We start from the raw sequence: 26356 nt of genomic DNA on the forward strand, positions 1-26356 counted from the left end.
GCATTTCCAGACATTTTTATCAGTTTATTAAAAACAATGTGTACCTTGTGATAAACTGACTTAAAAACACAAGAATAACCTCTTTCACCCCCTGGCCTTCAAGGTGCCAGCTCTTTGATGTTTGCTCAGCTGTCTCCTCCAATGAAATAAATTTATTGTAGTCTGTTTAAAGTACCTTTTTGTCTCTCACCTACAGTCAGTGTTTCCTTGACTGAGTTAGCTGGGTATCTTGTTAATGTGCACATGCATCACCTGGAGAGCTTATTAAAATGCAGATTCTAATCAGGGATGCAGCAGGTCCAAAGCAGGGCCAAGACTCCATTTCTACAAGCTCCCCAGTCAGGGCTACGCTGCTGATCTATGGAGCACGCTCTGGGCAGCAGGGAACCCAGAGCGTCTCTCTGTCCTTTTACACACATACCCTTGCTGGCTTCAGGTTTCGGTTTAGACACTGGTTCCTCTAAGTAGGCTTTCCAAAGCCTCACATAGTTCCTGGACATCCCTCAGGGTATCAATAATCACACTATATTCCAATTATCCATTTGCTTGTCTGAGAGTCTTGTTTGCCTTTGTCACCAAGCACCTAAGAGAATGCCTAGCATGCAGCAGGATATCAATACATATATGTTTAATTGATAAATAACTTATTATCATAACTGCAATTCAAAATTGTATCTCAGTAATATTATAAATTAAACCTACAAGTAATGGACTTTCAAACTCTGAATGTTAAATTATACATGCCAAGGGGCTGCTAAAACAAAGGCAGGTGGGACGTGAGCAAGTCTCACTGGTACAACTCCCTCAAACCCCACAAAACTGCAACACAAAACATGGTCCATTCCATGTCCCTGAATCCTGGTCATGACCTGGAAATGTGTTGGAAATTCAGAAGTTCAGGCCCAGACCTACTAATCAGACTTGGTATTTTAATAAGATTCCCCAAGAGGTTCACCTTGAAATGAAATCTAGAAGTGAACAAACCTAATCACTATAATTCCTTATTTCAGCTTTGTTTTCCATCAGATACATCCTGCAACTTCTAACTTCTAATGGAAGACCTCTGTGCTGTCTTCCTGGGACAGAGGCCACATTAACCAAAAACTCATTAAGAAGAGCCAGTAGAAACAGAAGCCATCTGTGAATGGAGTCAAGCAGAAAATAAATTGAAGATAAACTTAAAAGCACTTTAAACACATCTGGAGAGAAACTACATATCAACTGATGATCAAAAATGTTATTTTATAAAACAGACATTGCCTCTAACATTAAATGCTTCTAAAGAGACAAAGTGTTGTAAAAGTATGTTTCTTATTTTCCACTCAAGGACTGAAGCAGCCAAACTTGCTTGGTCTTTACTTTATGCATAGTCAAATCTGATGTAAATTAGTAAATAATGAACATTAATATTCACTCTCATCAAATTTCTAAAGGAAACTCCTTTTTGAAGCGTTCTAAAAATAGTTAATTAGAATATAACTGAACATGCCCTCCTCCATTATTTGTGACTAGAAATAAGTACAATCTGTCGAGTAGCAAGTTGTAAGTAGCCACTAATAAAATACATATTTAAAGAAAATCTATAAAATCAGTAATTATACAAGAGAATCTTATGAAATGACCAGAAGAAAACTTAAAATGAATTTGAGCATCAATTTAAACTTAAAAAGCCAAAGTAATTATGCCAGAGTTCCTTCTCTGTCTCTCTCTGTTTTTTTTGCAGGATGTTAATAAGAATTTGAAAATTCATTACTATGTAGGTCATTCTTAAAATATATTTCAATGGGTTTTTTTTTAAGGAACAAAATGTCTTGCCTCTGGATTCAATCTTATTTAAAGAATATTCAACAATAACTATAACTGAATTCAACATTCAGCACTTCTCACTGCAGACTAGTTCTTCATACTCCATCTTCTTTTCATTCATCACAAACCATTAAAATACCTTCAGTCTCTTAATAAAGCTAATCATAATACAGTAATTATATGAATCATGCTTTGATTTGAAGAAATCCAGCAACCACTGATAGTTTGACAATAGAATGAATATACTTTGAAATGAAGACATGGGTTTGCTTAACTTCTTTTTTCCTAATTCAAACAAGATTTTGACACTCTGATCCAACATGACTTCACCTAAAAACCATGCAGAAAAAGACTGTAGTTAAATTCTGCCTGATTTTAAGAGTGTAGCGTAAGGATACGTGTTTCTGGGAGTCACAGCAGATTTGGCTACCCCACTTTTTTATGATTATGCAATTAAAATTAGATTTTCTCCAAATGGATATATCCATTCAACAAATATTTAGTGAATAATTATGTACCAACTGTCCTGAAAGGATAAATAATAAAGACCTGGACCTAATTTTACATAGCACATTAATTCTAAGTCAGTAATTATGCATATGAAAAATGAACAACTTATATGTAGTTTAAAAGTTCAGAATGTCCAAGAAGATGATTCCATTTATGGAAAAAGGAAAATCCAGAAATACTTTTTTAAATTCTTAATTTTGTACTAGTTTCTTTTACCACTTTGGCATGACCCAAGTCCAGATGAAGGACTGTTAACTCCTTTCTCTCCTTTAAATACAAAGATGATGCTATCGGGTGGCATATGTTTGGACTCATTTTTCAAATAGTGACCCACTTCAGCTTCTTTAAACAACCAAAAGGTCTGGTCTGTGCAGTGACACAGGGCTACCTGATGACAAAGAATGGGTGCAAGCTGAGGCAGGCAGAACGGTGGTAACCTTAACCCCACCCTGTTTGCCCAAGTGCCAATCTAATTGCTCCTCCACACAAAACCATACCAGTTCCTCAATGAGTATAAATCCAGAAATTAGAGCACTATCTCCAAACTGTGTTCTCCATTTTCAATACTAAGCATTCTTCAATACTAAGCATATCTATTTAGATAATTTAACTTCATAAAACCACAGTGATATAAATGGGGAAATGTAATTGAGAATACCCTTTTAAATCTTGGGATTCTTTTAACTCCTGTGCTTTGGGGGAGAGGACTCCAAAACACTGCTCTACACATATCCCCACTCTACTTCTCCCACTCCACAGAAAGTTAGAATTTGCTTTCAAACTACCTCCATTTTAAAATTACATATGGAAAAGTCTCATCTATCCATTATGTCAACTTTATCTCCATTATCATACCATCCAAAAGGATGCCACTAATATGGTAATCTTTGGAACACTTTCCTGAAAAAAACTTGGAAGATAATGGCAGAGTTGGATTTAATATACAATTTTTTTTTTAAATACATTAAAAAGTACCAACCATAAGCAAAGTCCTGAAATATAAAAATATATCTTCTTTGAGCCCAGATTCTCTGCATTTTATCCTTACTATCTCTGGTAGACTGTATCACCACTCGACAAACACCCTAGTTTCCCCTCTACTCTGTTGAACACAGGAGTGGTAGTGTGACTTGCTTTGGTCAGTGAAACGTAGCTGTAAGTGGTATGTTTCACTTTTGAGCTGGACTTTTATGAACCAGATTATGGTACCCTGTCTCCTTTCCTTCTGCCACAAGACTGACAATGTTCTAAACAGCGACTGTTCTGTCAGACTGAACTCTGGATTGAAAATGTATAACAGAGGCACTGCCAATCCACAACGACATATATTGTTAGCAAGGAAGAAATCTTTCGTAGATGTTATTGTTGTAAGTCACTGACATTTGGGGATGTTTATTAATTCACCATAACCTGACCTATCCTGACTGATACAGCCTTCTCACCTTCCAAGTCTGACTTAATACTCCCAATCCTACCCCAGGCATATTTTTCCTCTCCCTAAAAAAAGACCATACAGTAAGCAAGAAATGGAAAACCATTTTACTCAAGTAAATGTATGGCAGTGTTAGGTATGCATAATTTGAACTTTAATGAGGATGCAGGACTAAAGACAAAAAAAAAGCAGCTCCTAGAAGAATATCTGCCATTCCAGAATGATAAAAAGAAATAAGTATTCTAGTTGGATCAGAATAGTTGAAGAGAGATAGTTTCCAGACCTCTATTCATAAAGGCAGCTGCCCTGAAGTGCCTTCAAGTTTATTTCAGATCCCACTGCTGAAAACTTTAATCTGAAGTCAGCATTATGGGCAGCATTCCAGACAAATGAGATTTATACAGATGACTAAATAGGCATATGCAATTACTCTATTGGTCTAAACAAGTCAATCTTATTATGGAATTATAGGTCACCATTTAGAAACTACAGGTTCTAAAATTCATTAATTTACCCTAAAACTACATTTTAGGAAACGGACTGTATTCATCTAAAGCAATTATGTGACATTTATCATTCTATAATTATAGCAAATCTCTTAAATTAAAAAAAATATTATAAAGAAAATTTAAATTAGATTTTTTTTAATTTTTATTGGAGTATAGTTGCTTTACAATGTTGACTTTACACAAAAACAATTTTGGAAGAAATAAGAAGGCTTGAAAATGACCACTTTCAATTTCTTTAATTAAAATTCCATTTTCTCTATGCAGAATCAAGCCTAATAAAATTTTACTTACATATGTCCCTGCAATAAAACACATTTGTACTTAATAATGCTGATGAAATCCTACATTAATAGTTAAATATTTATCAAATATTGACTTAGGGACAAAACAAAAATGAAGCTGTATCTTGCCTGAGATGATTTAAAAATACATGAAATTGTCTCTGCTTATCTAAAGAATAATATCTTTGAAGGACCTTTAACAGTAATGGATGTGCAAACAGTCTCTAATGTGCCCACAATTCATTGTCCTGGTCTTCATGTCCTCGGGTAGCCTCCTCCCCTTGAGTGTGGTTGGGACTTGCTTCCAAAGAATAAAACAGGGCAAGGGTGATGGTTGTCATTTTCATGACGACATTACAAAAGACTGTAACATTCGTCTTGCTGAGAAAGCTTCCCCTTTGCTGTCTTTCAAGAAGCAAGATGTCAGGTTGTGAGCTACCCTAGGGAGGGCCACTTGGCAAAGAACCAAGGGCAGCCAGCACCCAGCCAATGGGCAGTAAGTATCCCAGATCCTCAGTTCCACAGTCTGCAAAGGCATGAATTCCACCAACAATCGTGTGGGTTTGGAATCTGATCTTTCCCTAGTAAAGACTCAGTCGAGACCCCAGCCCTGGCCCACACATTGATTGTAGCCTTGCTGAGGACATATCAAAGCCATGCCAGACTCTGACCCACAGATATTGTGAGATAATAAACGTACATTGCTTTAAATCTCTACATTTGTGGTAATTTGTTACAGAGCAACAGATAACTAATACAATGGAATTCTCTGCTTTAGGGGTTGTTTTTTTTTCATTTGTTTGCAAAGAAAAAAAAAAGAAAAAAAAACTCAAGCTGCTTCACTTCGATCTAAACTTTAAAAAGAAGTCGAATATAATATCTCATTTTTGAAATTACCCATGAAAACTGGCAACCACTCTGTTGAATAAAATGTTTAGCAAATTACTCAAAAAACTAATGGGTTCTTTCCTTCATGATGATTGTTTGCCTCTCCCTATTCTACCCGACGTTTAGATAATGCCACTTGCTCCCGATTATACCTTGCCTGGCTTTCTTTCTTGATTTCTGGCCTTTAATTCTACAGTGACTGCTTTGGTCATCTGATTTGAAGAAAGTTTGTTAATCAGTCAACAACCCAAGTATAGGGAAAATAATTGATGAAAATCTACTTCTCTGTCTTTGTAAATATAAATTTTACTTTTTAATTTTAATTTGATTCGTGGGTAGGCAGCAAAGCTATGCCCAAAGTTGGAGGACAATTTTCCTCTCTGTTAAGATCATAATAGTTCACAGTTAGAACCTAGTGTTAGTGATAGACCAAGTTATTTAATTCTCTGAAGTAGGTCTGATAATTATCCCCATTTTGCAGAAAAGTAAACAAAGGGCACAAGACTTTTAATTAAAGCTCTTAACAATTATCTTATATTTGTTTTCTATTACATTGCTATGGTATAGACGCAGTCCTGATTTTCAAAGATTACAGATTATTGGAAAGAAAGAAAGTAGGAAATCACTGAAACATTAGCTTGAAGACAATTTCTAGCAACATGTGGATGATTTACATGATAAGTCCATAATATTGATTTTGTACGTATGTACTAGTCCATTTGTTTCTCCTGTTAGATTCTGAGACTACTCTTAAAGCTAGGAGTGGGCTTCCCTGGTGACGCAGTGGTTGAGAGTCCGCCTGCCGATGCAGGGGACACGGGTTCATGCCCCGGTCCGGGAGGATCCCACATGCGGTGGAGCAGCTGGGCCCGTGAGCCATGGCCGCTGAGCCTGCGCATCTGGAGCCTGTGCTCTGCAATGGGAGAGGCCAGAGCAGTGAGAGGCCCGCGTATCGCAAAAAAAAAAAAAGCTAGGAGTTTTGTCTTATTCATATTTTTTTGTCTAATCACTTGTAAAGAAGAAAAGAAAGAAGAAAATGAGCTTGTGTTGGTTAAAAAACATTGTCATGATTCTTTGATGCTTCTACAACTGAGAGGTGCGAGCATGTCCTCTCTCTGAATCTGGTTATGCTTGTGACTGCTTTATTCAAAAGATCAGGGCAGAAGTGATGCTCTGTGACTTCCAAGGCAGGTGATAAAAGGTTATGCAGTTTCTTTCTTGTTTGCTGGGACATGCATTCTTGAAGCTTTGGGCTGTTCTTTAAGGCAGTCAATGAACCCAAGACCACCATACAGTAAGGAAGCCCAAGCCACATAGAAAGGCCATGGGTAGGCTTTCTCGTAGACAGTCTCGACTGAGTCCAGCCTTTGAACTGTCCCAGGCCAGGTGCCATACATGTGAGTAAAGTCTCCAGATGAGCCCAATGCCCAGCCATTTAAGGCACCTGGAGCCCTTCAAATGTTCTCAAAGCACCAGATACTTTGGAGGACAGAAAAGCTTTCCCCATTATGCCATGTCTGATTTCCTGAGCCACAGAATGCTAGACTGTAATAAAACAGTTGTTGTTTTATACTACATTTTAGTGGTTTGTTATGCAACAGATAATAGGACAGTGTTCAATAACAGCTTGCTGAATGATTGATTCTCCGTTAGGTTAGAGGTTCCATTGAGTAAAACTAATGAAAATTGAAATAAAAGAAACCTATGTGGCCTCATGTACCTTACTGAATTCTTTCCCTCTCTGGTTAGCAATGCTGGTAAGCAGTTTCTTGAAGTTGTTCTTATGACATTTTCTCCTGCCAGTTCATTTAATTCATTTAGTAGCCAATATTCATGCATGGACTCTTGCACCCAATTCATCATCTGAGAAGTTTTGACATGTACGATGTTAAGCAGATTAACAATGCCTATGAGCAAGCTGTGTACAATACAACTGAAAAGATTCAGTTTGAGGCTGCATATGAACAGTGTCATGGAAAGATATACAGCTCTCCAAAGAGCTTCTTACTTCTTTCATTGGGTTATACTAATGTGTTTCACTGTGTGTCCATATGTGGCAAGTTAAATGGAAATTAGTATAACTGTCCAAATAAATAAAGTACCAAATATATTTGCTGAAATTTTTGAGGGAAGAGTAATTTTAAGGCCATGTTATCTGGAATATTCAGTTGAAATCCTCATGTTTTGATTTTTTTAAATTAAGGAATTATAGTGAACTAGTCCACTTGAAATTGAATAATTTACTCTGCATTTATAACTTTAATTGTTTTCAAGTGGGTGATTATTATGATATTCTTTCTCAGCCACAGAGTTTTTAACTGTTCTTTAGGAAAAAACAGTTACATTTTCACTCACATGTTAAAATCACCACCTCTTGTATCATCCACCTACTAGCCATATCTTTGGAATATTCTAAACATCATTTGAACAAATTTTCACATTCAATTTATCTGGAATATTTTGGGAAGAATTAAAGGCCAGAAATCAAGAAAGAAGCCCAGGCATGGTATAATCAGGAGCAAGTGGCATTATCTAAACGTCGGGTAGAATAGGGAGAGGCAAACGATCATCATAAAGGAAAGAACCCATCAGTTTTCTCAGTAATTTACTAAACATTTTATTCAACAGAGTGGTTGTCAGTTTTCATAAGTAATTTCAAAAATGAGACGATATTATATTTGACTTCTTTTTAAAGTTTTAGTTGAAGTGAAGCAGCTTGAGTTTTTTTTTTTTTGCTTTGCAAACAAACGAACAAAAAAACAAAAAACAATCCCCAAAGTAGTGAACATTTTCCTCCCTGTAGGCCATTGATTTGCTTTTAAAAAACTTTTTAATTATGAAAAAATTTAAACATATATAAAAGTTGAAAGACTAATAACTAACACTCATATAACCATAACCTAGATTTGGCAAATGTTTCCATAATTACACTTATATTTTCTGCCTAAACCATATCAAAGTAAGCTGCAGATGTCACAACACTCTCCTTAAGTGGAAAGTGATATTTTAAAACATTTGTCTGTGGATTATTTGAATTTTTGGAACTATTTGACCTGTCCAGGTGATTTCTCAGATGAAACCACCATTGTAAATTTATAATATCTTTCCAGTCTCTTAAACGTCATGAACTAATCAGCAGAACCAAACAGTGATATATTTTTCTAAAGCCTTCTAAATTTGGAAAAAGACATTGAATTTTTTTAAAAATTGCTTTTCTGGAAAGGTTCAGAGATGAATAGCTACTTCTTTCTTTAAGTGGTCAGATTAAGGAAACACACATCCCCACTGCAAGCTATGGAATAATTACACTGCTATTTATTACTTTTCAAACACATAATTACCCATAAAGAAGCATGTAGAAATAAAATACTGGGTTTATATTTAACATATAAAAAGCTCTGTTGTTCAGCAACAAAGATATCAAGCACCGTATTTTATAAAATTGGTATTTTGTAATTATTTGACTTAGGGCCAACTGTTTTTTTAAGAGGGAAACAATGAACTTCTCATAAGCAAGTTAGAAGGAACAATTTCAGGTTGAAATTGCAACACTGCCCTGATTTCAAATCTCTGCATGAAATCTAATTTTCATTTATAGGCTGAAAGTGAGACCATGTGAAAAGAAAAATTTGTTACCAAGTTGTTGGTTTTTTTTTTTTTCAGTAGCAGATTATGAACACAAGAGCTTTTAGATTAAGAGATTTACATGCCTTTTAATCTTGTTCTCATAAACATGTACCTAGAAAAAGAAAATCAAATATTCTCTTTGATTTTTGCTCACATTCTTTCCTTCTCTTGCTTTAGTAAACATGCTGTTTATATATAAATTTCTTACATTTTTTTCACATCCATATGTGAGTCACACATGATGAAGCATCTGATTATTTATTCCTTTTTAAACTAGGTGCACTGTGGGATATCTTTTATCTCAGTGCCTAAATTACTATTGCCATATAATAATAGTGCTCAAATTATCTAAGAACAGCTTCCACTAAAGATCTATTTTTAAAAGGAAATATTCATTTGTCCTTATACTGTTTTTTTCCTATAGAGCACACAAAAATTGTATGACATAGTGCATTCCCAGAGACAATGATCACAAATTAAGTTATTAAAATGTTCTTTATGAAGCATCCTTTAATACATCTGGATGGCAATTATCATATCCTTTGCAAATAATCACTGTGATCATTCTGAGAAAATGCATGTGTTCTCTTCAGTGCTGACACTTCTTTGGTCCCTATGATTCACCTGATCATTCCACAACAAGCATCGACCAGCAGCCCTGAGAATGGCCCTTCACCATTAATTGGAGAAGTCAGAGGAACTGAGTTGAACAGCCCCTTGGGAAATTCTCTTTAATAACTTACCACATTAAATTCATCATATATTGTTACGGTAGGAAAAAAAAAAAAAAAACAGTAGAATAGGAATAGGCTCAAGGCCGTACAAAATAGCCCAGAATGGAGACAGCATTACACAGACAAAAGTAAATTCATGACAATCGATCACAGGTAGGAAATGGTGACTCTCATTAATCATTGTGTGCTTCCCTCGGTCTATCTGCAGCACCTTCATCTGGTCCCATGTATGTCAAATGTCCGGCCATTAAGATAAATTAACATATTTGGATGAAGATAGAATGTTTCTCCCTAAACAATATCTATCATGAGTTAACTTTTCTACAGTTCACCTACAACAAAATCTAGTCTTGATTTGAAAAAAAAAAAAAGTAAATTGTTGGGTTCCTTTAGCTATATAGTTTTCAGTTTATTAATGTAATCAAGTTGTTAAAGAAATGCAAATTTGCACTGCTTAGCTTTTGCATTTATCTGTTTAAAGCGTATACTGTGAGAAACTTAAACATCCATCCAATTAGAGTGTAATACTGGAGAAGCTGTATTAGTGAACCAAGTGATCAGTGAACTCAGTCATGCACTTTTGAGGTGCTGCCTGTCTGGACAGTGCGACTGGGGCAAAGCCCGACCTCTTCGTCCATGTTAAGAATTATTCCTGTATGTAGGGCCTTTTAAAATCTCTACCTTTATGAAATAATTGAGGACCATCAAAAATCAACTCCACTATCTTTGGGGAACCATTTTAGATTTTTGTTATGAAAAGATCAAGCACTTAATATAATGTATGAAATGTAAAATTACAAATTTAATACATAAATATTCATATGGATCTTTGTTAATTTTCCCTAGATTTTGAAGTAATTTGGAAATGAGAAATTTATTTCTCAAAGACTAAATAAACAAATAAGAGTCGGGGTACTGGGTACTCTTTTAAAATGTTTGCTTTTGCCAAAAAAATAGATAAATAGCTGCTTTGACTCCTTGTAGGTGAAATAGCACATACAAAGTGCTATTTTATTGGCCTGTTTTATCCATTAAGTCATAAGAACAAAATATATCAAGTACCTAAAGACTGAATCAATTATTTTAATAATCTTAAAGAGCCAGTCAATCGAATAGAGAAATCAAGTCCATGGCTGAGCAGTTATAACTATGACAGCTGAAAATAATCTATATTCGTCAGTGAAGCAAACTATGTTGACAAGGATTTTGTTTACTCAGACTTGAATTCCATCCTACTGGAATTTTCAGATACATTGAATAAAAATGAACATTTAGTTTAAAAAGTCTAAACTGAAATGATAGGAAAGGGTTCATTTTTTCATAAGAGACTCTTAAAATTTCAATATGTATTTAGAAATCCTTAGGACAAATAGAACATACCTGAAATCTGCCATTTCTTTGCCAACCCTCTACAAAGCAGTCAGGTATAAAAACCCACAGCTCCACTGACAGCAAGATCATTTGCATTTGCAGGTAGTCTTTTTTCCCATTATTTCACCTGGACTTTGCATTGAAGCCACTGCCTCAAAAAGCACGGGGGCGGGGGTGGGCCACACCTCCTTACCCAATGGCCCATAGTGACCAGTCCAGTCTTCACTATGCCGAAGGAGAGATTCTGTTTTTAAATGGCTTAGGATTCAGATTTACCTTTTTAAAAACACTTGCTTCTCTTCAGACAGTCTCTCACTGCTTATCTAGAGTCATAGTGACTTCCAAGATAAAATATGTCACCAGTGCCTTTTTAAATGCCTCTATGGAAACTAAATCCAAGATCTCTACACTAGGACAGCTCTGATCAGAAACCAACAACTGGATTAGACAGACAAACTTGTCAATGTTTTCTACCAGCTCAGTGTCTAACAGTAAAGAGAGCAGAGTATGCCTTGCAGTGTGACGCCCCCCTCTCTTCTCAGAGTAGCTTGGACTGAAAAGACGACAACTCTACCTACCAGCTTCATTTTTTTTTTTTATTACACACTTGCTCTGTTTCTTCTCTCAGTGACTCCTCAACCTGGATATATAAGTATCCCCATCTTACAGGATTGATGGAACAGCCATTTGAATCTAGGTGTTTCTGACTTTTAGACCCATGCTCTTTTCCTACACCAAGCTGCTGCAACAGAAAAACTGGATGAAGTGAGTTACATTTTCTTTCATGTGCCAAAGAACTTTATATTCTATCCACTCCTGCTGTCACCCACCCACATTCTCCCCCTAAAATTTTTTTTAAAGAACTAGACATGAGCAGTGATTTGTGACAGAGTGAACAGGATATTATAACAGTAAAGTCAGGGCCATGAGATTAAGAGCCAGATGTTACTGGTTTGAGTTTGGTCTACGCCACACTTGCCTGTGAGAACTTCGGCACATTTCTTACCTTCTCTAAGCCTTAGTTAACCCATTTGTTGAAGAAAGCTAATTTTGCCCATAATGGTGGATTGTTGTGGGGATTAAATAAGATAAGGATGCTAAAGTTATCGTGTAGAACTTGTTTATTTTAAAAACATAATGTGTACAATTCCACAAGAATGGGAATTTTATACAGTGGTTTTAATTATTAGTGATAACGTCCCCACAGAAACTGTATGTGGGGTGAATCCACGTGTGACAAGAAGTGCTGCAAGACCAATGGAGGAAGGCCACACCCACTTCCCTTCAGATCTGACCATGTCGCCAAGTCTTGCTTTGCTCAAAAGGTCATTTGAGAGTTTATAAATGTGATTGATGTGTTTGTGATTAGGAGAGACGAATGAGTATTTATTCTTGCTATCAGCAATAACAAAAAATTTACTTAGAGATTAGTCCAGCTCAATTCCTATATTTCTTCAGGATAAGCACATGTATTTGATTCATTCTTTTTAAAAATTATCCAGGTTGACAACAATATGAATGGGAACCAGAGAAATAATTTGAAGTTGAAGTCGTCAAGACTTCCTTTTTTAAAAGCAAAGAACTATTACTATGAGCGAGGTGTGAGGCAAAGAATATAGTGCTTCTCACTGTGCAAAGTTACCACTTCTGGGTGCCTCATCTTATGCCAAAGGGTGTTAGACAGAATATTTAAAATCTTCTGGCCAACCTGCAACACATAGGTAAGATGCCCTCTAGGGTCATGGCAGATAGCTCCCATCCTATTTGTACACCTTCTGTGGCAATGTGCACCTGATTTCTCCAGACAGATTGTTCCATTTTATCCTTTAACAGAACATTCTCTCTTATGTAGAGGAGAGATATTTCTAAAACACCTGCTTATAGAGACTCATCCTTACCCCTAGACCAAAACTAAGTACTAGATAATAAGACTCCCCTTCCACATGACAAGTTTTATCAAATTAAAGAGCCTCGCTATGTCTCCCTGCGTCTTCTCTTTCTCAGGGCAATCATGTTCCCATTCATGGGGCACAGCTTACAGTCTTTTATTCTAGCCCATACAGTCTTGCGTATCTTGGCACCTGCCATGTTTGCCTTGTCTGCTAGCTCTAGTTCAAATGCCGAGGCAATCTTTTACTCTACTTCCTCTCCCTCCCCAATCAATAAACTTACTAAGTATGGCCGAGTGCATAACTTCCGGGGGAAGAGCGGAAAATAACAGGGACAACCAAAACAAAACACAAAGCCAGGGAGCTAGTGGGTAGAGCAAAGGGCTCCAACATTTAAAATGAAACTTGGAGGCACATGAGACTTTGCAATGCCTGACAGACTACAAAATAAAGAATTTCCCCCAAGATTATTTTCACCCAGAGGTTTCCAGGAGATGGAGAGTCATTACAATGGTTTCTCCACTTGTCCTCCCCAAAAGGTTTGTACACAAAGGGGCTCAAGTTTCTTTGCAGCAGTCTAAGAGGATCCACTCGGTCTACAACCCAGCACATGTTAATTTTTAATCTGAAATAACGGGGAAAAAAGTCAAGCTTTAGGAATGAAACATTTTCACCCTAGCTGAATTTTTGTTTTCTGTTTCATTCTAAAGAATCACCATTAGTCACCTTTCTAGAGAAGCAGAAGGAATGTAGATGTAATAAAACTGAGAATTTTACCGTGCAGAATGCAAAGTCTGCTCATAAAACTCTCGTAAATGAGTGGTGCTTACCAGAAAACTTATATGAGATTTCAAGTGAAGCAATTTTACTGATTTTCCCATGGCTTCTGTTTTAATGAATTGCTACCATTTATTGGGCATCATCAAGCCCTAGGTTAGGTACTTTAATCTGCATGGGAGTCTCTTGATTTCTCCCCATAACTGTCTTACAAAAGAGATGCTAGAATCCCTACTTTAAGTTGGATGATGTCATATAACTAATAATTGATGAAACTTGGAGTTGAACCCAGTTTTCCTCAATACTTCTTTTAACCATTTTACTATACTTCTCTATTAGGTTTAAAATTAATTTCTATTTTTATTTTTTAAGTTAATTTCTATTTTTAGAACTTTCTATCAAACATATCAATATTTTTTAAGAAAACGTATAACAAGATAGCCATATTTAATTCCATGGACTCTCTAAATATGTCATTGAACCCCAGGGCAGCATATTCCTAAAGAAAATAGTTTGCAGTAACACACATGATATAATTATTTATGATCTCATATTTACAGCCAGTAACTATTTTATACTATTTGAAAATGAATATTCTACTTTAGTTAAGCATATTCAGGATAATAATTGTGCTTATTGTCTGAAATCCTGAAATTAAAGCATTGTTCCTGTTTAAAATATAAACAACAAAACAAAGGATCTTAGATGCACAGCACAACGTACAAGATAAAACCTCCCTCCTCCCCAAGAGTAAGCAACAGGTCAGAGCCCAGCATCTCTTCTTTGGGATCTGATGCCTTCACTAATTTTTTCTGAAAGTGGTACTTTCAATATCGTACTCCCATCTGGGTCCTAGATCAAAAGCTACAAATATTCTCATGTTTATTTCATCATAAAAGATTTATTTCTTTAAACTCTCATCTTCCCACCTATGTCATTTTCTTTTCCTTTTCATGGCTGAACTTAATGAAGAACAGTTTGGACTAGTTCTTATTTCCTCCACTCCAACTCATTCCTTAATCCATCACAATTTGACATCTCCTCCATCATTCTACGAAACTACTCTTACAAGGTCAATAAGACTTAACTGCCGAATGCAGTGACCTATTTCTAGGCTTCATCCTATATGTTCTTTCTGCAACATGAGACTCCTGACTGACTCTGTATCTTTCTTAAAATGCTTCCCTGTATTGTTCAGGTCATCACGTGCTAATGATTTTCTCTCTCCTTTCCTTCTACCTCTGCCTCTCCCCCCAACCCTCCTCCATTCTCTCTTCTGTTCTCATTCCCCCATTTTCACTCTCATTTCTTGTTTCTTCTCAGTCTCTATTCTTGGTCCCTTTTCTGCCCAAACCCTTTAATATTGCTCTTGCTCAGAATTCATCTTTGACATTCTCTCCAAGTAAGCTGTTTTGTTCAATCATCTCATCTCTGCCCACAGCTTCCTGGATCAAACTACATGACGTGCAGAGAGTAAACTTCACAGCCAAAGGCCCTACTTACATGGTATACTATCTATTGGACATCTCCTGATGTCATTCTCTCCAAAAATGGACTCCTGTTTCTTTCACCAGTCTCAATCCCAATGTGTTCTTCCTCCTGTATTTCCTATCTCATTAGATATATCCACATCCAGAGTCTCACCTTTTATAAAGTTTTTTTTCCCTTGCATGTTTTTTTTAACATCTTTATTGAAGTATAATTGCTTTGCAATGCTGTTTTATTTTCTGCTGTATAACAAAGTGAATCAGCTATACGTACACCTACATCCCCACATCTCCTCCCTCTTGCATCTCCCTCCCACCCTCCCTATCCCACCCCTCTAGGTGCACACAAAGCAGCAAGCTGATCTCCCTGTGCTATGCGGCTGCTTCCCACTAGCTGTCTATTTTACATTTGGGAGTGGATATATGTCCATGCCACTCTCTCACTTCATCCCAGCTCACCCTTCCCCCTCCCCATGTCCTCAAATCCATTCTCTATATCTGCGTCTTTATTCCTGTCCTGCCCCTAGTTTCTTCAGAACCTTTATTTTCTTCTTCTTTTTTTTTAGATTCCATATGTATGTGTTAGCATACGGTATTTGCTTTTCTCTTTCTGACTTACTTCACTCTGTATGACAGTCTCTAGGTCCATCCACCTCACTACAAATAACTCAATTTCGTTTCTTTTTATGGCTAAGTCATATTCAAATCCTTCCTCTACATAGTAACTGGTAAATTTGAACTCAGAAAAGTCTCTTGAATCTTGCTTTCTTCTCCACTTCCATAGCCATCATAGTCATTTAGAATTTTCTGTCCATCATGGTAGCCACTAGCCACATGGGGCTATTTAAATTAAAACTAATTGAAATTAAGTATAATTTAAAATTTAGTTTCTGGCATCACTTCACCCTCCTCCAACCTATCGCCACATTGCTGTCAGGGCTAAGTTTTGAGAAAAACAAACCATCCCAAGTAAATCACTTGATTAAAATTCCTCTCTGATACTTTATCACACAGAGGATGAAGTTCAAAAAGACTTGGCACGGGATACATGGTTCTTCACAACTGAGCACTACGATCTTTCCAAGGTATTTCCTACAGCCCTTGCCATATACCTTACTCAACGTATGAGTGGAACTATGTCCCCCAAAATTCATACGTTGAAGCCCTGACCCCCAATGTGACTATATTTGGAGATAAGGCTTATAAGAAGCTAATAAAGGTTAGATAAATGTTAAGATTCCTAAGTGTTATAGATGTCAGGCAACGTGTACACAATTCTCAACTAATAAACTCAACATCTTTTAAAACAATATGGTAAAAATTGGACTGTTGTTTAAAAATTATAAACAGAAAGTGATTGTATCTTATCTAACATGAATTCAGTGCAGGAACTATCACAGATTTCCGAAGTTCACTTCCTTCCCTGCAAAGCTGTACATTTATCCTTTCTCTGCTCCACTCGAAAAACAAGAGCAGAAGTCTAAGCGCTCTGCTGATCGTCACACCATTTATTCATATTCATATCTCCCTCTAAGACTTCGCAGTGATGAACCAGGAATTCCTGGCCATTCATTCCAGCTGTCTAGGGCTCCAAAACTTCTGTCATCTTAGCTCTCTGTATCATCTATAAAATGTTTTTAATGATAAAATAAAAAGAAGTATATATGGTGAGGTTTTTAATAGGTGTTAAATCTATTTGTGGGTTATTCTTATCTCTTCACTCTTTGGTATGATTGTAATGATCATAACGAAGGGGAAAAAGAAAATAACGATCAAGTGAGGAAGTGAACTTGATCTTTAACACTACCAGCTATTTGACCTTGGAACAGTTAACTTTATGTCCTCGCTTTACTCATCTGTAAAATATGTGATAGTACTTACCTCATAAAGATGACGTGACTATTAAATGAATTAGATTCGTTTCTGACTTCTAATAAACTCTAAAGCTTGTTAGCTACTACTGAAGCTTGTTCCAGCACTTAAATTTCTGAGTGATTCAACTCACTTTCTGAGAAAACTAATAACACATTGTCATGATCATCCATTTAAATCTTAGTTCAGTTTTCTTTTCAAAGAAACTAAGTCAGTGATAGTTCAGTAGGAAAGAGACTGATCATTTTTGATGTCAGTAGAGATGCAGAGAAGTAAGACTTCTGAACTTCGGGTTTCCTATGGGACACAGGCCCTGCAAGTGAAGCTTCCAGACACCAGGAAAGGATTCAGCCAGATGAGAGCAAGAAGGCACGCTGACAGGAAGAAGAGGAGACCAAGGGGTGAAGATTCAGAGTTTTGAGCAGAGCCCAATTTCCTTCTCAAGCAGGGCAGAGCAGCTGACATATAAAATCCCAAAGTATTTCCAAAGAAGTAATTATTGCATTCACCCGTCGCGCACACATGTAGATACACTACTGCTGCTGCTAAGATCGATAACGCTATTTAAACACATAGTAAACTTGTATTTTTTGCAGGATATTTTTCTTTTTACCACCTGTGGTAACATCTACAACTTTTCTTTTTAAATAAATGACTGTGTGTAGAAACAGACTACCAAGGGAGAGGAAAAATCAACTATTACCTTTTAACACTTTAAACACCCAAGAAGTAAAATATTTTCATGCATTCTACTACAATACATAGTATAAGTCATTAACTATTTATTACCAAAGAAAGGCAGATGTTAACTCTTGTTTCCAGTTTTAAAGAATCAGAGTAAATTAAAACATTTTATTACTATAATTTCATGATTTGGATTGTAAGGTTTAACTGCTTATTAATTTAAGGTAAACCTTAAATTTAGTGTTTCACAGCATCTTGTAATGTAAACTTTAAAAAAATATGACTATGTTACAATCACTTCAAAAGAGAACAATGATAAGATCTCTCTAAAATGAATTCCTAAATTAGGTGTGGTAGTATTCTGTGCCTACTTAGCAACTTGTATCTTCAAAACACTATATGAATATCAACTAGTTATTCCAGTATGACAGAAATAAGTAAAAAAGGAAACATGGCTCATCATTACAATGTTAAAAGAAAAGTAAAAAAGGATTAGTAATTTCCTAGGTTTAATAAAGTGAACAGGTGAAGAAAGAATAAACCCGAACTATGTGAAATACTATGAAAAGCCAAAATGTTTTCTCTTAAAACCAACCCATACTTTTGAAAAATTCTAAATTTTAGCCATTTATATAATCTAAAATTAGAGACAAAAATAAGGAGGCTGAGGCACCTCTAATCAAATAGTTGATCAGTCTCACAGAGACAATCATCCAATTTCTGCATTCATGTGCTCAGCGTATTAGTGAACACTAGTATAGTGACAGTTCTGGCTAAAAGACAGAAAATCCAAAGCCAAGAGGCCCATCCTTGACTCTGGTCCTCTATGCATCCTTCTCCTTCTCTCCATGTTCTCTCCTGGTACATTCCTTAAACTTTGCACCCAGTTGGTTCACTTCTCATCTACTTCCTCAGTCCAGTCACTACCTATTTGCTCCCCTGCCCTCTGGCTATGTCCTACCTACTGCCTTTACCACTTAAAAAAATTAAGTCGCTTTTTCATCAGTTGAACAAATGAGGTTATTATGTATTAATTACTGAGGCGCAGGAGCTAAAAGGTCTTTCCACTTTGGTTGGCACTCAACTAGAACAGTGGTTCTCAACCTGGCCTGCACATCACCAGGGAAACTGGAAAATCCCAAGCTCATGACACAAGCCAGACCAATGAAATTAGAATCTCCTGGGGCTGGGGGTGTCTTCAAAGATTCCCAGGATATTCTAATGTGACCCCAAGGACCATTGATCTAGAGTAAATGTTTACTGATATTGAAGAAACATCTCTTCAGTGTAAATCAATAGAAAGCATACAACAACATGATTGGAGCCTAGTCAATGTGAGGTCAACTTAGAAGATTAAGATTAAAAAGGAAATTGGGAATTGAAATGAAAGCAATAGGTCAGATAATTCAAACCAAAATAGTACTGTGTTTCAAATAGTTATCTGTATATTTGTTCTTTTATATTCAATCTAGTATGAAAATATATCTTAATGGATTATAATTTATTTGTGGGGGGGCATGAGACTGAGAAAATTATTTGATTTCCTTTCCTTCACATTTTAATTCACCTTGCATATGCAGACACCAATCTCATCTAATTAAAGTGATTAAAACCAAGGTATAACAGCAATTATTAAAACTTTGTGGTTATGCCCTATATAGCTACTAATTTGACCCAGTTACAAGTCCAAAGTTAAAAAAGAATAATCATTCTCTGGTCTATAAAGCAACAGCATATAATATTGAGATAAAATTTGATAAAAATAGAATAAATTTAAGATAAAAATAAAACACATATCATAAATCAGTAGTTATATACAGAGCAAAAACATGAAAATGAAAATCTGGGTTATAAAAACAGTTATGAAAGTGGCTTTGATACTATAAATGGCCTTATTAATGGTTAATGTGATCATCTGAAGGTTAGACTGTTTGATTTTACAGAGAAGCAATTCATCTATAAAAATATGATTTAAAAATAACACAGTGGTATAATATAAAAGAGATCTATTTGCAGACGTATTCCACACTCTGGACAGTGTCATAATATGTACAATAGCACTTAACCAAGTAAGAGCAAAATAATATTTTAAATTCAATATTTAAGTGGGAAGAATTGTTAGATATTTTATTTCCTTATAAAAACTATTTTTAAGAATCTATAGTATATGACATCAAAGTAAATAAGGACTTAAAAATGCCTTTTTTTTAACTTGCACATTATGTAACCCAAATTCTATGTCCTCAAACTGGTTAATGTTTCTGAGTCATTTCTGCAAACAATACAGAAAGCCCTGAGTATCACGATTGTTATATATGCAGAAAACTGGCAGAGTATTCTTTTGGTCATTGTCTGTTAAATAAAAATAGGCAATATAATTTGCTTTAATATAAAATTACAATATAAAAATGTAAGAATGCATAAATTCTTGATAGTATAAAGATTAGAATCTATTCTGAGAGAACTAAAATACAGATGATGCAGTGATTTATGTTAGAATCTAATCTCACACCCACTTTCCCTGACCATCTGTCTTAAGGAATAGTAAGTCAATAAAACTATCATTAACAAAAGTTTACCTGTAACATAGAAGTTTATATTCCCGAAATATCCCAGTTTTGTAATATGTAATTTCAAGAATGCTTAGGAGGTAAAGAATGGCATATTTAAGAAAACATCTTTATTTAAGTAAAAATTCAGGCATGTTAATAATATACATATGTAATTCTGTAGTTTAGAATAGTGTATTTTTTAATATTTCCAGCCAATTTGAAGATTTTCAGATTCTTATTGTATGTCAAAAACATTATTTTGAATAACACTACAAAATCCAGAGAAGAATTACTGTCAAATTTTTGCTACTTGATTTATGTAATATAGCAGCTTGAATGCTATAGTCTAAATGATACATGCAGAAGTTCTTGTTCTTTATTTTACTATAAGTTATTTCCTCGATAAAAGTGTATATTTACTTTAAAAATTAAACCAGCTATTTCTATGAATATTAAAAAATATTCTTGGGTGCAAATGATTCCTATTATATGTTGCAAACAAAGGTTCGCTAAAGAAAATCCAAGCTATATTTGATCTGCAACTACTATGGGCCCAAGACAATATGATTGGATTAGATCAATATTAAGGTGTTTTTTGTTTTGTTTTGTTTTCAGTATAATGGGCCAAAAGCCCTTTAAATCAAGTTCAATAAAAATTAAATTTAATCCATTTTAATTTTATATGTATATGGACTGTGGCATTTTTTTTAACAGGGGAGATTATAAAACTAGAGGGTAATAACATGACCTAACTTTTAAAAGTCAGAAATCACTGTAATATATGGGTATACCAGAGTTAATATATTGCTCCTAAAATATGGATTCTACTAATTTGTATAGCTAATATTATTGCATATATTCTCCTGTCTATAAATTTATAAATAGACTAATAAACTATTAAATTGGATTTTTTCATGAATATATTACCAATTCCAGAAATATAATGCATTTACTTTTAATGTAGCCTAAGACTTTGCTGTTAACCTTAAAATGTGGAAAATTTTGCACAGACTGTATCTTGAACATTGCTCCTGAAGATAGTCATCATTTCATAATTATAAGTATGCTTGAAATAAGTAAAAATGTTCAGAAAGAAACTCAGACACATTCTTCAAAGACTACAAGTAGCACTCTAAGCCATGTAATATACTTGGTATGTGGATGTGTTTGTGGTTTTGCAGAATCATAAAGAAGCTGTATATTAAGCTCAGGAGCTAATCAACAGATTTGTGAGTTATCAACCAAGATCACCAAACACTGCCCCCCTCCAACCCCCAGCACCTAAAATCTGAAGCTGTGTGAGAACAGTTATCGTGGAATAAATGTTTCAAGTGTTTCCAGCTGACAAACAAACAACCAAGGAATAGCTATAAGGCATCACAAGTAATAAATCATGTGTTGTGGAGATGAAAAACTCAAATGTCTGTGTTTACTTTTCAGTGTGAAGAAATGTTTCTAAAAAGGAGTTCAGATTTTTCTAATGTGCTTCTGTGTATACAGCTCACAACTACTACTTTATATGAGAACACAATCCAGAAGTAGTTCATAGCATTACACATTAATTTGACCTACACTGTACTTTATAGCTATGATGATATAAGTATAAAGTTGGTGATGATTTCAGGTCAAGAGGAAAATATACATTTATACATATTTAAAACTTGAATATTTAAACAAAAACGTATTTGCCAGACTTATTTGAAAATATGCTCTAGTATATTGACAATGTAGACTATCATTTAAATACTGAAACTATACAAATTGGAATTACTAGAAATTTCTATGAGAGTTTACAGTCAAGGAAGCAAGCAAATTCAAATTACTACAAGGGATCACTTTTAAACATAAATATACTGAAACCTTTGCAAGCTTTTTATTAGTAGTAGAATTAGCAGGCACATCAGTTTCCTTGCAATTCTGATGCAACGTATCTTGTCAAAATAAATAACTGCAATAAATACACTAGTCATTCATTATTAACTTCTACCATTAAGATTAAGTTTAATTCCCAGGCATGACTTACAGGGGTATGGTTAAGAAAAATATGTAAAAAACCTTAAAAATCCATTTATCTAATGAAGTAGCATTCTAAATTAATGTTGTAAATGCAACATTATTATTTACAAAGAAGGTATGTTTCTGGTCTTAAAGAATGTTGGCAAAACAAGTTTAGTTTTAGTTTAGCTTAGTTGTCAAAAGCACAACTAGTCAATCCAAACTAAAATACAGCCCTTGAGCTATGTTCATTTTAAGTAGGTATCCCTTAGGCCAGTTCTCTTGTGAAAGCATCACAGAATCGTTTGATCCATACTGCCCCTGATAACGCTTTCTGAGTACAAAGCAAGTGAGGTCAAAAAGGGACATTAGCTGTGTTCCTTTGGAGAGGCTGGGGAAGTAATGAAGAGAAAGGTAGAGAGAGAGAATGTGGTGTGTTATTTATTTTGAAAAGCAATACTATTTTATTGCACTCTTTAAGAAATTACCTTTGGAACAAAACATTAAGGCTTACTGAGATTCTGTCATCATTTCTTCCCTACTAAAAGGTCACTGCAGTATCTTCATCTTCAACAGAGCTCTGAGCAAATCTCATTTCAGCACCACGGACAGCAACACTTCTACTAGGACAACCGCCCATGGTTGCATTAGCCATTTCTTAAGAAAATTGCATACACTTCTTTGTGAATCAGCAAGGATTATAGCCATTATTATATTAATAGGAAGGGGTTAAAGGTAATATACATTATTAATTAGTTCAGTATTTTTCATTCATAGATCAAGCATTTGCCAATTAGTACTGCTGGAGAGCATCCTGAAAATTCAAGCTAATTACATAAGGTGGCTGATAAAAAAATCTAACATCGATCAGTTATCACCAGATACTTAATTAAAACTTTCTACTCATAATGAGTCTCCGATCAACAACTATACAAGTTTCTAAGAGAAAACAGGAAACGTATGTGAGTAAATACGCTTAGGTAGGCCCACAGACTTTCCAAACAGCCAGAACTACCCCTGTAAAACAAGTAAAACACTTTTTTAGCTCTTCCTACATGAACAGCCACAAACACTTTCTCTTGTCCCCAACCAGCTGAATGATGTCACAATCAGAGAGCTCATGTGTAAGGCCCATAAGCCAGACCATACATGCCTGTCTCAGACTATTCTGATTTTAGCTGCGGTCATCAGTATGCAATCCCATCACTGTCTTCCTAACAAGCTTCACTCAAATTCCATTAAAAAAAAAAAAAAAAGGCAACACAGTTTGAACCAACTCCATAGCACTGGCTTTATTATCTTAGAAGACCAGGGTCTTCCTGACCTTCCCAGGATCCCAGAAGAAGGCACCAGTCCACCAGCAATCCACGGGATAGTCCCAAATCAAGCAGCAAGTCAAGCTCTTATAACCACAAAAACAACGGTGAAGTAACAAAAAAACCAGAGTCCAGAAAACATTTTAACACTCTAGAAGATGCCTCAGCCAAACACACACGGATATAAAAGCGCAAGGATGGGGAAAATCCAGTGTTCCTACCTTACAGTCCTCAGGACACGATTTCACCGAGTACTCCTCCGACTGTAAGTATTTATGGAGCACGCTTTCAAACTCTTCGTATTTCTCCTGAGCGTGGTGGTCGTAGTCTTGGTAAGCCTCGACGCACTGCCTGCAAGTGGTCATCTCGCCGCCCTCCTTGAGCACCACATCCAGACTGCAGTTCAAAGTGTTGGGACTGGACAACCCCGAGAACAACTCCCAAAGTGTGTAGGAATTACAAAATGAAAGGTAAAAATCCGACAAGTTCCAGAGCGGGGCTGGATGCGTGCCCCTCACCTGCTGCTCCTCCTCCCCGGCCGCCACCCCCCGACTCCAGTTCCTGGCGCACACGGCGTCCGCGCTCTCCACCGTGAAGCACTGGCCCGAGGAGGCGCCCTGGGGGTAACAGGTCTCCAGGCGCCACACGGGCTTGGCAGAGTTGCCCAGAATAAGAGCCTTGCCCCGGTTGTTTCTGCCTCGGCTGCCCCTGCCGCCACCGCCGTCTCCCGGGGAGGGGGGCAGGGTGGGGGACGAGGAGGCGGCGAGGAGTCTGTGTGCCTGGGCGGCGGGCGAGGACTCCCCCATGCTCGCCAGGAGCGCGGGCCAGGAGGGCTCCTGCTGCCGCTGCCGCTGCTGCTGCTGCTGCCGCTGCCGCTGCTGCTGCTGCTGCCGCTGCTGCTGCTGCTGCTCCTTGTCCCGGGTCCGGGTCAGCTTGGCCTCGGCGCAGAACCACAAGTGATCAGAGAGCAGGACTGTGAAAAACAAGAGAGATGCCAGAGACAGTCGCCATTTCTGAGCCCTCTCTGAATCGATGAACGGTTTCTCGTTCTCCCGGGGTGCCGCCAACCAGATTTTTAACCCGTCGTCATACTGCCGACACATCCAAGCACCCCTGGTCATATTTTGGGAACGCACAGCCCTGGCCGACTCCACCGTGAGGGCTCCTGTGCCGGTGTCACCACGATATGCATTGACTTAAAGGGTTTAATTTCCTTATCCCCTCCTCCCGTTTCTTCTCTCTCCCTCTCCCTCTCCCTCTCTCCCTCTCTCTCTCCCTCTTCTCTCTCTCTCTCTCGTTTTGCCTACATAAATATTACCAGGCTTTGGAGGAAGATATGACTTGCTTCCGACCTAATCATCAGCCGACCCCATCCTCTGTAGAGTGGGAAACAATAATGCAGAGAGAGAGGCGGAGAGGGAGGTGGGGGGGGAGAGAGAGAGACAGTCGGAGGCTGGGGCTGGCGGCCGGCGGTGAGCGGAGTGCAGGAGGTGATGGTGGAGGCGGCGGAGTGGCTGGCGCTGCCCCTCTCACCCAGGCACTGTCAGGGCGCGCGTCCCCATGGCCCCGCCGAGGACAGCCCTCTCTCGCCCGCCGGGGGCATGCCGCGTCTCCGCTGCCCGCTGGCGGCGACCAGAGCGCCTCCCCAGCTCCCTCCTCTCCTCCTCCTCCTGCTCCTACTTCTCGCTCTCTCTCCGCGAGTCCGGAGCTTGGGCCGCCGCCGCCGGCAGGGCTCTCCCTCCCCCCCACCCCCCACCCCGCGCTCCAACTGCCGCCGCCGCCGCCGCCGCCGCCGCCGCCGCCGCAGGTCTGCCCGCGGGCGCAGCCGCCGCCGGGCTCCGACTGCTGACGCCGCCTCCCCCGGACCTCGGGGCCGAATCGCCGGGGCTGGGCCTCCGGAGAGCCACAGTCATCTTCAGTCCCCGGCTAAGTTGCCGCCATCTTCGTCCTGGAGAAACACTTTTTTGGGGGGGAGCGCTGGGTTTTGCGTCATCTCCTCCCGCGCCGAGATGTCTCCATCCTGGCGCATTGGCACGGGGCTCGGCCGGGGCGGAGGAGGAGGGCGCGGACGCCGGGGTCCGGCGCGGGTCGGGGGTCTGCACTGCTGCGCTCCGACGCTCGCTCTTTCCCTTCCGCACACCCCTCCCCGCGTTTTGGGTTTCTTCTTACTGTTATCACTGGGAAAAGTCAGAATGCGGACCGCAAGGTTGAGGACGCCTGCTAATTTCTTCAGCATCTCCCGCTCCCTCTCTGACTCCGGAAAAAGTCCGAGTTGCCGGCGAGTGGTTAGAGGCTTCTAGCGGGGCGAGGGTCTGGGTGTCACCTCCTTAACTAAAGAATAGTCGACTTCAAATGAAAGGTTGGGGGCATGAGAGTGAACATGAATTGGCTGGCGGAGGTGGAGGAGGTGACATCTGATCCCTCTGCATGTGCCTCAGGATCCCTAGACAACTAGAGATCAACAGCTTTCCGTGCATCAAATCATCTTAAATGATTTTAGTATACGGAAGGGATATGTGTGCGCATCGACAACTTTAGCTGTATATAGGACAGCGATATTTTTCATAAAGTAGAAGGAGATTAGAAGTGGCCTCACAGAGTCTTAGGAAAAACTAGTAAGACCTCG

The 26356-nt window shown here is 37.8% G+C and overlaps 1 protein-coding gene across 2 annotated transcripts in view; it reads right to left on the minus strand.

Annotated features, from left to right (window-relative positions):
* Positions 1-25450, minus strand: part of NALF1 (NALCN channel auxiliary factor 1) — a 587545-nt gene extending 562095 nt beyond the window's left edge. For both annotated transcript variants that reach the window (XM_060080203.1, XM_060080204.1), the window contains exon 1: positions 23952-25450. In XM_060080203.1, the coding sequence (XP_059936186.1) occupies positions 23952-24851 (900 nt within the window). In that variant the 5' untranslated portion in view covers positions 24852-25450. The remainder of the gene's footprint in view (positions 1-23951) is intronic.
* Positions 25451-26356: the final 906 nt, after the last annotated feature.

This window comes from Mesoplodon densirostris, chromosome 17, assembly GCF_025265405.1.
Source record: "Mesoplodon densirostris isolate mMesDen1 chromosome 17, mMesDen1 primary haplotype, whole genome shotgun sequence".
Taxonomy (NCBI): Eukaryota; Metazoa; Chordata; class Mammalia; order Artiodactyla; family Ziphiidae; genus Mesoplodon; species Mesoplodon densirostris.